Here is a 14,665-nt window from a genome sequence, read left to right as displayed (position 1 = left end):
ACTCCTTAGACATTATCTTGAATTCGTTTATATAGATGAAAACCTTAAATACAAAAGGAGGTTATGAACTTCAGCCCCTAATATTTTAATTTTCGACTGATCTTTTTTGGAGGACCGATTCTGCTCCTCGACATCCTTCAATTACATGACCTTAAATATTACTGTGTAGAAAGCTGGGAGTCTTTATTCACATTTGCAGTCTTCTTCTGTCCAGTTTGATCAACCCTAAATAAAGTAATTTAGCCTACCAGACCTTTTTCCAAAAATATGCTCCCTTCTTTAAATTGGGATAACCATAAATCACTTGGAACCCTTCTATACCATTCAAAATATGGTTAATAGGGTAGCACCCCTTTCTTGGACATTCGTGTCTAGCGGGGCAACGGAACGTCACAGAGAGCTGTCTAAGGGGTCACTAGAAAAAAAATAATATCTAATTGTGTATATAAACTTGAATCGATAACGCCAGCAAAAAGCGTCCTATGGTACCCAAAAAGTGCACCCGGGGTGTAATTTCTGGAATGAGAAGTCTGGAAAGAATTCACAGGGCACTATCATAAACTAAATGGCTTAAAACCCTAAGCCTGAGGTTTACAATCTCCCCTCCCACACCCTTAAATGTTTTTTAATAAGTCATCTACTGACTAGCAGAATTAGCAGACAATTGCAGCACGATAGAGAATTGTTTAAGTGCGCATTTAAAAGTTAAATCTTTACATTTAATCTTTTTTTTTTATTAATTATGACAAGAAATACAACTTTGGGTACCATTTCCGGAATGCAAAGAATAAAAAGACCACTTTGATATTCAGGGACTACACTTCGGAGTCCCTGAAAACATAGTAATCCTAATAAGAGACATGTATTCACATTTCGTCAGCCAAGTCCCATCGTCCGAGGGATTGACAGGGGGGTTTCTGACATCGGCGGGCGTTCTTCAAGGTTGCCTCTTGTTATCCCACCTCTTTAACCTATTCCTCAACCCAGTGCTATCATTTGCCGAGACTGTTGACGGTGCAGAAATTGGAGGAAAGCTTATCGATAAATTGGCGTACGTAGATGACATCGAGAAACTCAACAGTCAAGATCATCTACTCTAAGCTGACACCGACAAACTAGTGTCGGCAACCGAGGCCTATGGGATGGTCGTTAACACAGCCAAAACCAAGGTTATGCGGGTGTCTGAAGACCTTGCTTCAAAAAACGTTCAGCTAACAATAAGAGGAGAGCCAGTAGAAAATGTTGACTCCTTCGTCTACCTAGGGAGCCTCCTAACTCCTGATAACGACTGCTCGAAATCGATCAAACGAAAACTTGGCCTGGCAGGCGCCAGCTTCAAGAACCTCTTGCCGATCTGGAAAAACAAGACTCTGTCAACTTCTCTGAAGGTGAGACTCTTCAACTCTCTCATAATCGCAATTGCTTTATACTCAAGCGAAACTTGGTCAATAAAGGCTGATGATGAGCGAAGAATCTCCACATTTGAAACTAAATGCCTTAGACGCATTACAGGGATTACCTACATTGACCGAGTCTCAAATGAAGACCTCGAAAACTATTCCGTTGTCCCCGCACCATCATGGACCGGGTCAGAAGCCAGCAACTCCACTGTCTTTGCCATTTCCAGCGAGTGTCGGCCAACCAGCTTCCAAAAATCACATTGGAAGGACGAGGTCACTGCACGTGCCCTAGAGGCTGACCTCGTAAGAGATGGACCGACAACTTCCCGGCCCATAACCTTCCCCAGCTACTTGGTCTAGTGCTAGACAGACCGAACTACCGTCACCACATTCATCATTTTCTCAGAAGAGAAGAAGCCCCAATACAGCCACAAAAGCCGGACGGGATTTAAGTCAAAGTATGATATTCTCTATTGTTAAAAACCCTAAGCCTGGGGTATTCATTCCCCCTTCTTCTATATTCCCCCTTCCAAGCCTCTTTAATATTTTTCTTAGATCATCTAGTGACTAAACAAAATTAACAGGCTACTGCACCAGCATAGAGAGCTGTTTGGATTTCATTTAAAAGCCAGTTTTCATATTTACGAAATATTTATAAATTTGTTCTCATGTCACCGTCATAAAGTGTCGCATGACACCAAAAGTGGCACTTCTAGGTGTTATATCTGAAGTAACCCAAAAGTTTAAAAAGTCGCTAAGTAAATATGTCAAGTAAGTAGAAACAAATCTACAACATTATAAATTTAGAGCCCCCCAACTTCAACAACAAAGAAAATCACATTTTACCCTGGTAGCATTGAGATGCGTCCTTTTTTTGTGCTTCTTCTCTGTTTTTTTTTTCTTCGCCGCTATCTGGGCAAGATTTATCAGTGCTTATGGTAGAATTTGGAGTGCCATCTCGCGAGATGATAATTTCTTGGGTGTAACTTCGTGCTCTTTTAAAAGTTAATTTTTGTATCTAAATATTTTTTATAAATTCGACTTGACTGAAAAAGTGCCTAGAACCCCTCAAAATAGTGTTGGGTCGAAATGAAAGTATACCCTCACACAGGAAACTTACAGCCCCTCCTCCTTGAAATGCAATTTTCATTCATTTTTCACATACAGCTAGGGCTATATAGGGGAGGTGGAGACGAAGGTGGTGATGCACGGTCTGAAACGTAACCATAGTTTGGAAATAGTCTAAAGTAAGAAAATGGTAATACTTTCTTTTTATTAAGGTATTACCCATAGAAGGGCCCGTTTCTTGTGGTATCACCTTCACAACGCCCTCTCCCAATCCTGGAGCAGCAAAATATAATCTTTAACTGACAGATTTTAAGGAGCAAAAGAATCTTAAATAGCAAAAAAAAGTAATGTATAATGTTGACCCGATCAACTAAGATGTAAAATGAAGGAGGACATTTTTGCAATTGAGCAATGAACTCGGCTCCTTTGTTTTCTTATCAAGTGATAAGACTGAGTGACCTTTATGGTGTGAAAGTTTTAAAGGTGGTACATTTGTAGAAATCAAATTTAGACCATTTTAGAAAGTTTAACCTATATTTGCACAGTGTTTTCTTTGTTTTGTTTTCTAAAATCAAAAATGAGCAAGGCTTAATTAAAAAAAATGTTTTTTTTTGTTGCGAGCAAACAGTGGAGTTGAAACTTAAAAGGAACAAAAATTTTCTGCTTCACAAGCCTATATAACATTGATAAACTAGGACAAACAAAATGACAGAAGATTTTTTATTGTTTTATTTTTAGGATCGCACAAAACTAGCGCTTTACTGAAAACATAAAACGGACTCAACAAAACAAGACTAGTAGCAGAAAATACTTAAGTAGCATGCTGAAAATAAAAGGCTAATTTATAAAGCTCCTAATAGTCTTTTACGGGCCATGAAAATCAATAAGTTTTACTTTACAGTTAGTTCTAATCTTTTAAAAAAATCAATATAGTTTCAAAAAAAATAGCTAGTTTGTCAGAACTCTATAAACATAAGGAAACATCACAAGTAAGTTTGTTTGAAACTGTTCCCTGAAAAATGTGGCATAAGCTCAGAAACGCTAATTTTTTTCTTATAAAAGAGAAAATTCATTTTTTTCAATAACATAAACTTCGGAAATTTAGTTATTTCTATGTATACAACAATGAATTTCAAGTTATGACACATTGTTGAAATAAGCTACAATCCTAACTTTATCAGGACAGTCTCAGTTGTGTCTCGTCAAAAAAAAAATCATAAAATATCCTTTTTAGAATTATAAAGAGAGACAGTGATTTGACTGGGCAAAATGTGCCCATTTCAGATACAGCAAAGTGAAAATTATACAAAGCTTCTAAAGTGCTGTATTTTTACACTGTAAAAAGAATCTGTAACAGGGTTTTTTCTACCAAACAAAAATCCTATGTATTTTTTGTTTTCAAGTAAAGCGATAGTTTTGTATAATTCTGAGAACATAAAAAAAACCATCTGTCAGTTTATCCGTTCTAATTAAATTTATATTTCATATGCTGTGTATCCTTAATTTTTCACCGTTTTCAGTTTCAACTTTGTACTTTGCTTCCGGCAGAAAAAAAATACTTTAATTTATCACTACAATCCTGTCTCGACCAGAAACAGGCATAGTCTGATAGGTGGCTAATCCCTCTCCATGTACCGAACTATATCATCATTCAAGTTGGCCACAGTAGCCAACGGTACTAATAACGAGCAGACATCGCCTCTCGAGATATCGACCTTAGAATAATCAGACAGTTTGCGGTAATGAACTGTAGTAAGGAACCACCCTGCTCAATAGTAACCGAAACTATAAAAAACGGTATTTTGATAGCAATGGTTATATCAAAAGATTTTTATTTTAATGCTCATTTTAAATATATAAGTTTTATCAAGTTTAGTTTTACCCATCAAACTTACGAGCCTGAGAAAATTTGTATTATTTTAGAAAAAAAGGTGGAAACACCCTTTAAAAGTCATAGAATCTTAACGAAAATCACACCATCAGATTCAGCGTATCAGAAAACCCTGCTGTAGAAGTTTCAAGCTCGTATCTACAAAAATGTGGAATTTTGTATTTTTTGCCAGAAGACAGATCACGGATGCGTGTTTATTTGTTTTTTTGTTTTTTTTTGTTTTTTTTCCAGGGGTGATTTTGTAGACCCAGTGGTCCTTGAATATCACGAGAGGGCTCATTATTACAAAAACCAAAAGTTCTAGTGCCCTTTTTAAGTGACCAGAAATTGGAGGACACCTAGGCCCCCCCACTCTTATTTTTTCCCAAAGTCACCAGATAAAAATTTTGAGATAGCCATTTTGTTCAGCATAGTCGAAAAACGCAATAACTATGTCTTTGGGGACGATTCAATCCCCCCACAGGCCCCGGGGAGGGGCTGCAAGTTACAAACTTGGACCATTGTTCACTTATAGTAATGGTTATAGGGAAGTGTACAGACGTTTTCAAGGGGACTTTTTCGCATTGGTGTGGGAGTGGGTCAGGAGGATGGGGTTACGTGGGAGGATCTTTTCATGTAGGAATTTATCAAGAGGGAATAGGATTTCCATGAAGGGGGCGCAGGATTTTCTGCATTATTTGAAAAAAAAATAATAACAATAAAAAAAGTTTTTCAACTCGAAGTAAGGAGTAGTATTAAAACTTAAGAAGAACAGAAAATATTACGTATATAGGGGGGGGGTCGTCTTCTCCGCAATACTTTGCTCTTTACGCTAAAGTATTTTTAGTAATTTCTACTATTTATTCTACGGCCTTTGTGATTCAGGGGTCATTCTTAGAGAATTTGGACAAAATTCAAGCCTTAGTGTTAAGAGTGAGGTATTGACAAGGGGGCGAACCCCCTCATATCCGTAAAAAAATGTACAAATATAGAAAATGGTTACGTAAGTTAATTTGTAAGTTACGTATATTTATTAATAATAAAAATATTCGTAAAAAATAAAAAGTTCTAGTTGCATTTTTAAGCAATCAAAATTTGGAGGGCAACTAGACCTCCTCCCCGCCCCCTTTTTTTATCAAAAACGTCCGATCAAAACTATGAGGAAACCATTTAGCCCAAAAAACAATTAATATGTAAATTTCGTTTTAATTATTCATGTGTGGTGAGCCAAAATCAAAACATGCATTAATTCAAAAATGTTCAGGAATTAAATAAAAAGAAAGTTTTTTTTTAACTGCAAGTAAGGAGCGACATTAAAACTTAAGACGAACAGAAATTATTCCGTATACGAAAGGGGTTGTCTCCTCCTAAACGCCTTGCTCTTTACGCTAGTTTTTGAAAGTTTTTTTATTGTTTTGGAAAGTAGAGTTGTGACAGAGTCAAACTTTAGCGTAAAGAGTGGGATGTTGAGTAGGGGAAATGATGAGGAAGAGATGAGGAAGCAGCCCCTTTCATATACGGAATAATTTCTGTTCGTTTTAAGTTTTAATGTCACTCCTTACTTGAAGTTGAAAAAACAAATTGTTTTTATTCAATAATAGAGGAGTGTCAAAATTACCAAGCACCCTTAGGGGGAAGCAAAGGCAATGGGAGAACCCAGGATCAATTTGGTAAAACTCTTCTATACTTAGAGTTTACTGATGCCTTCGGCATCCTAGATGAAAAGGTTGACAAAAGAAATGAATTTTTAGAGGTTTTGCAAGTTCAGGGTGTAAGAACAGAATAGATTTGTTACGAGAATAGGTTTAATGTTAAGAAGACTAAGTCGTTAAGGCTAGGAGTAAATGAAAGTGAATATGTAATGTTGGCTAGCGAGAAGATCAATCAAGTGGACAGCTTCACTTGCATAGGTAGTTTTATTAGTAAAGACGATGGGTGCAGTGAAGATATTGAAAGTTCCCAAAAAGGAAGAGGGTTTGCTATATGTTTGCCAGAGAAACTGCCTACGGATTGTTTTGGGTACCCGACTAACTAGTCATATCGCAAACAGTAAAGTGTACGAAAAGCGTGGCTCAATCTTGCTTCCTAGGGCTATAATGAGAGATTGTTTGAGATGACTAGGATATGTTTTGCGGATGAAGGATGAAAAATTGCCCAAGATCACCCTTGTCGGGCTCGTCGGAAAGATTCATGGAAAATAGGAGTGTAAAAAGGGAGGCTTTGACTAGATTGGGATGGAAGAGGAGCGTGCGTAGGTGAGTTGGCCTCTAAATTGAGTTGTTGGTAGCAGTAGTATTATTATTTTTTCTGAGTTGTTTTTATTAGCCGATTTTATATTCAACATTTTATTGTTTTGTTTCTTTATTTTTTTTTCCTAAGATTGGTATTGTTGGCAGAACAGGAGCTGGTAAATCATCTCTGACTCTTGGTTTGTTCAGGCTCGTTGAACCAGCTGGAGGAACCATCGTAATTGACGATGTTGATATCACAAAAATTGGACTACATTCACTCAGGTTGAACCTCACTATAATTCCGCAGGTATGTACACCTCCATAATGTACTGAATAAAGTCGAATTTAACACTTGGATATAGATGATTGTATTTCCAGATTATTACCTTGCAGGTGATAATCTAAAAAGTAGTTCACCCACAAAAGATTAAATTGTTGTTGAAAAAAATGATCATTTGACGGAACTAAATGACTTAAAAAACCGATCTAATCAATTTTCCTGTCTGTCGCAAGAATGTCACATGGCTCCACAAAAGTATAAATACAATTTCTTTTTCTGTTGATTCTTTCACTCTTCTTCTATTTTTCCTGTATGAAATGTTAATATTACTAGCTTTACAAGCTTTGATACAAGCTCAATTATAAGCTCCCTAAGTATTAAGCCTCCCTTTTATAACCCTAAGATGTTTCTGAAACGGAAAACCCTCAGAATTATATGAGAAAAAGTTGAGACATAGCTAAACAGGAACATGAATTTACTTTATTTAATGCCGTGAGAAATAGTTTTTATTTACAAAAAATAGGAACTATTAAATGATAAGGGTATAAATGCTCCATAGCAAGACACATTATTTTATGAAAAAGGTGTTTTACCTTTCGGATGACCTTTGCACAGATACAGGCTTAGCATATAATTTCTAAATAAAACCTAAATATAGCTTTGCATACCATGAAACTCTGCTACCACGTACCCAGTCTCTGTTTACCCTGTCCTCATCACGCAAGTACTCCTCATTACTAGTTTATTCTTTATGGCCCTTTATTACTCCAAAATGTTCACAGACGACCCCACAGAAATCCTGTCTTTTTCTGTCGATTTCACTTCGGGATTATATTTCAATGACACCTCCTTTTCTTTTAAAACTGTATTCAGAAACCTTCCTACGTTTTATCCTCCTCACTCTTGATTTTTTTTTTCGATCATGGTTTAGTGATGACCAGGCCTTCGTTGTTTTCTGTTCTTTCTCTATATCTTGTCTTTTTTTCTTTGTTTTTTTATTAGTGCTTATACTGTATTTTAGTGTCTATTCTTGATATTTTTTCTCTGTTTTCTTTTTTGTGTATTTTGTGATTTAGTTTATCGCTTTAAATAATTATCTGTCATATTTATTCTGTTTGTTATTATTGTATGTTGAGGCCCCCTACAAGCCGCTCTTCATCGGCCAAATAATCTTCTTTCTATGATTTCTATCTATGATTTCTAGATTTCTTTCTATGATGAATAAAATGACTGATCGATTCAATAAATAATATGAATCAACAAGATAAAAAAGCAGCCTAATAAGTAGGTTTTACATCAAGACTCTGTGGATGAATAAATGAATAAATGTGATGACTGCAAATTTAAACTCTGGTTTTGATGGGCAAATTGAAATTAATGAATTTAAATATTTGATATCAGCATAAAAGACTAATTTGGTGTACATAAGCCTAAATTAACTTAGGCCTGGTTTGTACTTCGGACCAGTGGTGCCACTTTGGTGGGAACACATGGCCCCTTGATTTTTCTACCTCCCCTCCCTCTATATTTAGAATAAATATATTTCTTGGGAGTTACTTTCATTGAAAAATGTCTCTTTTGTAATATTCATTGTCAAAGTTTAAAAAATTACAAATTTAACCCCCTCTGTATTTGAAAAATAAACATTCCACGAAATATCAAAAGAATCCAATATATTAAAAAAAAATACCTCGTTTACTTTAAAGTGTAGATTTTTGCATCATGCGAAATATGTCGGGAATTTTGTCCCTTAGCGTAACTTCCCTCGTCTAAACAAGCCCCAATCATCAATGCTATTGAGGCCTATCAAATTTTAACCGTTTTGCGGGCTGCTCAAGGGTCAGAACACTTGGTCCTGACAAAGTTTGTGCGTATGCATCAAATAGTACTACCAAACCAATTTAATAAGTAATAAGAATTATATTGAGATATTCACCACAAAAGTATCTACTTGCTTTTTCACATTTTTTTTCAGGACCCAGTCCTGTTTTCTGGTACTCTGCGAGTCAACCTTGATCCCTTTGAGCAGCACACAGATGAGGAGCTTTGGACAGCCTTAGAATTGGCTCATCTAAAATCTTTTGCCAAATCACTCACAGCCGGACTGTCGCATGAAGTTGCCGAAGGAGGAGAGAACTTAAGGTAAACTGGCTTATTATAGCAAAGGCATTAACAAATATTTGAGAGATCAATAAGAAGAACAGGTTTATAGTCAAATTTGGTAATGTTATACCTGAGGGTTTGCCATTAAATTGGACCAAATTCAGTAAAAAGAAAACACTATTTTAGGTTCTTTCAAGTGTATGTTTTCGAATCGCTTTTTGAACCCATGGATAACATCTGGGCTCCTCTGAAGCTGGAGAAGGAAAAATATTTTCTTGAGGGCTTAGAAGTCCGCTACACCTTCAGAGAGTGCTATTTGTCTATCACTTCAATTTTTTCGCTCTCAGAGAAATTTCCGTTTCTTTTCTTTTAATATTTGGTTACCGTTCATTTTAAGAATATCTAAAACTCGAAATTGTTTCTAGTTCTTACAAACGACCATTAAAATAATGATGAATCCACCACTATTGAAATTAATTAATTTGTTTATAGCTTATTAGTTGATTTATATACTAATAGTTGGTTTATACTTATTTGTTAGTTTGTTCTCCTATATTACCAAGACTATCGATAGTGAGTTCCAACTTTTTGGTAAATTTGTCCCTTCATTAGAGTTCTTGAGAGAAAGACTTCTACATTCCTCTATATAGACCTGGGGAATCAAGAGGAACAAAATTAATGACATAATAACAAATCTCGCCCAATGGAAGGAAAACTTCGAGTAGAAAATAAATCAACAAGTATTAACAGACCAAAGCATCCTAATCTCCTTAACAATCACAAAAGATGACACCCAACTACAATCACTATGATCTGAGACCAAAGCGGCCATAGAATCCGAAAAACGAGGGAAAGCTCCGTGACCAAGTGGTGTCACTGCAGAGTTGATAAATATGGGTTCAACTGTTATGTCAGCAACTTCGTCCACTACATATGTCCCACACAGTGGTGTAAGGTGGACATAAGCCCGATCCGCAAAAGGGCTTGAGAAAAGGGTATAAAAACTACCGCCCTATTAGCCTGACAGGCCACCAAGCAAGAATCAGGACAAAGATCTTCCTCCATAGAATTCAAGCAATCACCGTTCATGCTACTGGAAAGTATCAATGTTTCTTTCTACTGCTACTACTACTAAAAACCCACTGAAGCACATTGCTGCAGGAGGCCAAGACAGCTACACACACTCTTCCTCCTTTCTATATTCAAAATCTCTCTTTTTACACCCACCCAAGAAGTTCTCATTTTCCTTAAATCATTCATTTTCGTTCATTTTCATTTCCTAAATAATATTGAAACCTGTTCTTGCACCCTGAACTTGTAAAACCTCTGAAAGTTCATTAATTTTGCAAACATTTTCATCTAGAAAGCTTAAATCATCAACATGATGTAATTCTAGGAGAGTTTTACTTCTCCATTTGATTCCGTGTTCTCCCACTGTCTTTGCTGTGCTAATTAGAACAAATTCCATCAAAATGATCACCATAAATGGGGATATAAAGTGACCCTACTTAACTCCTGATTGAATACGAAACCAGCCACTAATCTCATTCTCTACCTTAACCGCAGCATTGTTATTCCCGAAAATAGTACTAATCACTTTAATGTATTTATCTGGTATACCATAAAAGGATAAGATCTTCGCTAAAGCTCTTCTATCAGCCAACTCAAACACTTTCTCACAATCTATAAAACTTAAGACTAAAGGTGTTTGATGAATCAGGTGCTTCTCAATTGTCAATCTAAGAGAGAAAATTTGGTAGATCCACTGCCCTTACTAAAACCACACTGTCCTTCTCTTTCGACTTTACCTCAAGCCTCTCAGAGCATAAAAAGTATCATCATACGTAATTTGGTTCCTACAGAAACCAGGTTAATGCCTCTGTAATTAGCACACTCAGTCTTATCAACTTTCTTCTAGAGGGTATATAATTAGAGTCCTCCTAAAATTGTTAGATATCCCCCCTTTTTCAAAAATCCTATTCATAATCTTCAATTGCTTATTTCTAATCTCATAACTACCATATTGAAAAAATTCATTTACCACACTATCAGCACCTCGGGCCTTGTTATTTTTTAATCCGTTTATTACCGTCACTAATTCTTCCTCATAAAATAAATTTTCCTTCAAATCCAAAGCGTTACAAATCTTTTTTATCCTTTTTTTTATTGCCAGTGAAAGCTAGTTTTCAACCAGGGTATTGATCATATCTTTACGATTCAACAACTGATGGAATGATACATTGAATTTAATAGAGAGCTCTAGAAACTATTTATTGATTTTTGACGGGCCTTCTACATCAGTTGGAGGAGAGACTTGTGGCACATTATAAAACACTACGGTGTTCCAGTTGAAATTGTCAGAATAATTGAGGGCGTTTACGATCAGTACAAAAGCCAATTATTGACTATTGATGGGCTCTCTGATGAATTGTCAACAACTTCCCGAGTCCTTCATTTCTCAGGCTAATAAATACCCTCTCCTCATATTTGTTTATCTTTTTTCTGCATGTCTTCCTCTCCTTGATGCCTGCCAAGTATGGGAAAAAGTAAATGGGATCCTACTAGACGAATTGGCGTATGCTGATGACATTGTTCAACTAGCTAATACCACCCAAGACCTAAAAAGATAGGCAGGTAGCATCTCACAAGCAGCAAAACCACTTGGGATGAAGATTACTATAAAGGAAACTAAGGCCGTGATTACATCATGCCAGGCCACTTCAAACTCTCTATCTGTAGCAATCAATGGTTAGCAAGTTTAAATAGTGGACCGATTCATTTTACCTTGGCAGTTTGTTAACGCTGGATAATTCCCTGGCCAGAACCTCGATCCTACCGGCTCAAACTCATGGCTATAGCAAAGCTTAGATACACTGACCGTGTCATAAATGAAGAAGTCAGAAGAAGACCTAAGTCACCAGACAAAATCATATGCAAAGTTAGAAGACAGCAACTGCACTGCTTCGGGCGTATCAAGAAAATAATACTCCTCCCTCTACCCAAAGATTTCACTTGAAGGGACAGTTTTAGGACATCAGTCGAGAGGATGACCTTATAACTGACAACTTTGACCCACGGCGTATTATCCTAATGTCCAGATCTGCTAAGTGCACCAGACACAGTAGAATATCGAGCTTTGGTAAATGAAACATGGAAAGGAGGGGTGCCAAAACGTCCCTGGAGGATGAATGGGACTTAAGTAAGTAATTATTCTCGAGGATAGATTTTACTTAGTTTGATTTCGTTATTCTGATGAAGATTGATTTGCTTGAGCAGTGAGTTATAACGACATCGCATTTTTCATAACGACCAGAACTGCAATCTCTTATCAAACAGGTAATGAAAAAACCAAATAAAAATCCCGCTCAATAATTACTTTCAGGCTATTAAAATAGATTTCGATTTCTGTCAGACTTATTTACCAAAAATGTAATTCCGTTTAAGATCTACTTGTTTAATTATCCGTGTATTTTGTATTTTTTTTCCCCATACCCCTTTTTTCAATCATTATAACGACATCACATTTTTCATAACGACCAGAACTGCAATCTCTTATCAAACAGGTAATAAAAAAACTAAATAAAAATCCCCATACCCCTTTTTTCAATCATAACGGTTAATAGCATCCGTTAAGCACCTTTTCTATTCTGGATTTTCGTTTCAGTGTTGGACAGAGGCAGTTGATATGTTTAGCAAGAGCATTACTTAGAAAAACGAAAATCCTCATACTAGACGAGGCCACTGCTGCAGTTGACTTGGAAACGGATGACCTTATACAAGCAACAATTAGAAAAGAATTTGTGAACTGTACTGTACTCACAATAGCGCACAGATTAAACACTATCATGGATAGCAATCGGTAGGATTTTTATTTATCCCCGGATAATTATCTATTGATATAATTATGTAATTGTAATAGTTATATATCATTATTATTAATGAAAATTGTCATCATTGGAATAGCATCGCTTTTCCCTTTGATGTGTTCTCTTTGTTCCTCTTCAATCATACGCTTAAAAATTCCTTTTTTCTTTTCCAAAAGAGATGGTGTTATAAACTTCTGAAAAGAAATGTTTCCACAGGCTGCTCACATTTACTAGGGAAACTTTCCTAATAAGGAGCTATGAGTTTTTGTAGTTTTACTACCAGGGAGCCTCTAAATTTTTGCTCCAAAATTCCTTATACTGACACAATACTATAAAATATCTTGCCGATATGTGTCTTTAAGAGGAAGCAAAAATTGGGACTAATTTTTACTTTAATCCAGGTTTTTTTCTTCTCTTCATCATAAAATACAAATCATAAGACAAGTAAAAAAAGAAAGAAAGAAAGAAAGAAACACTGGTCAACACAGATTATGATTTGACAGACACCTTGTTCAGAACACAGGTGAAAAAGCATTTTAATGAAAGTTGGAAAAGGTTTACTTGCTGTCACTTTTATAAGGATCAATGATAACTAAAATTAATGACGAATTCTGGACAGGCTTAAGCATCGATTTGGCCAGCCTGCCATATTTAAAAATGCCAAGGAGAGGACAGTGAAAATTAAACTTTTAACCAAAAGACTTTCATATGCAGTTAAAAAGCTTTGCTTTTATCAGGCGTCAAAATAAAATAAAAAATTCAACCTCGGTTAAAAATGAGGAAAAAATAATCTACATAATAGGATAAATAAAAATAAGTTTAAAGTGAGTAAACTCACTTTACAGTTCTTAGGTGTTTGATTTTAGTTTTTATCAATTTTGGCCTTTTATTGAATTTTATCTATCTTTTAATTTTTTGGCTGTTTTTTTCATTGGATTTGTTGATTCTCGGCGTTCGTTTTTCGGTTTTTTCTTCGGCATTTTCCTTGATTATATTATTTTGTGCGCGCAGTTGTTCTCTCAAAATATTCGCTTTGTGTGTTTCCTCGGTATTTTCGTTTGGCCTTTAAAACGATTTTTCATCGTTTTCTTTTTCTATGTAATTGCAGGCCAATGTAGTTTAAGAATTTGTTTTCGTCATGCTTATGGGGAGCATTCCACCATTGTGAATGCTGTATTGATATCAATTTTAAAATAAGGTTAATGAACCAATAATATGTTCCGTAATATAATATGTTTTTAACGTAATATGTTTTAATTCAAAGAACCTCTAAATACGACTGAATTTATTGCAAGTCTCTATATGTTCTTCTTCTTCTGCAACCTTTGCTAGTTCTGTCTTCCTGAAAAGGAATCATTACATACTCAGCTAATATAAGAATTTTGTTTTACAGAGTTATGGTACTTGATAAAGGAGAGTTGAAGGAGTTCGATTCCCCTGCCAATCTTCTAAACAACCCTTCATCAATGTTTTTTGGCATGGCGAAAGATGCTAACCTACTGACGACCGAAATAGAAGCTTTATAACATAGAGTATTTACATGCTATTTTTGTAAACCATGAAAATTCAATAAAAATTCGGATTTTTCAATTTCAGTTGAAACCTAATACTTGGATTGAATCCTGACAATATAATGCTAATTTATCCTAACGAACACGGAACAAACCGGGATCAATCCATATCTTTTGAAAACCTAGCAACCTATGAACATCTAATAGCACAAACAGATAACATAGCGTTACCATGCTCTGTAAATCCATGAGCATCGAGAACGTAACGTGCCTTTGCGACAATAAGAAATAGTGGAAGAGGAAGTAATATTATAGTAATATAATTTTAATGCTAAA

The 14,665-nt window shown here is 35.7% G+C and overlaps 1 protein-coding gene across 1 annotated transcript in view; it reads left to right on the top strand.

Moving 5' to 3' along the window:
• Positions 1-14,408, top strand: part of LOC136040348 (multidrug resistance-associated protein 1-like) — a 137,701-nt gene extending 123,293 nt beyond the window's left edge. The window contains exons 22-25 of the mRNA XM_065724593.1: positions 6,718-6,876; positions 8,825-8,991; positions 12,617-12,811; positions 14,212-14,408. Of these exons, the coding sequence (XP_065580665.1) occupies positions 6,718-6,876; positions 8,825-8,991; positions 12,617-12,811; positions 14,212-14,344 (654 nt within the window). The 3' untranslated portion in view covers positions 14,345-14,408. The remainder of the gene's footprint in view (positions 1-6,717; positions 6,877-8,824; positions 8,992-12,616; positions 12,812-14,211) is intronic.
• The last annotated feature ends 257 nt before the right edge of the window (positions 14,409-14,665 follow it).

Source organism: Artemia franciscana, chromosome 20 (genome assembly GCF_032884065.1).
Source record: "Artemia franciscana chromosome 20, ASM3288406v1, whole genome shotgun sequence".
Classification (NCBI taxonomy): Eukaryota; Metazoa; Arthropoda; class Branchiopoda; order Anostraca; family Artemiidae; genus Artemia; species Artemia franciscana.
The sequence above is the reverse complement of the archived record's forward strand: the minus strand, read 5'-3'. Positions and strand labels throughout refer to the sequence as shown.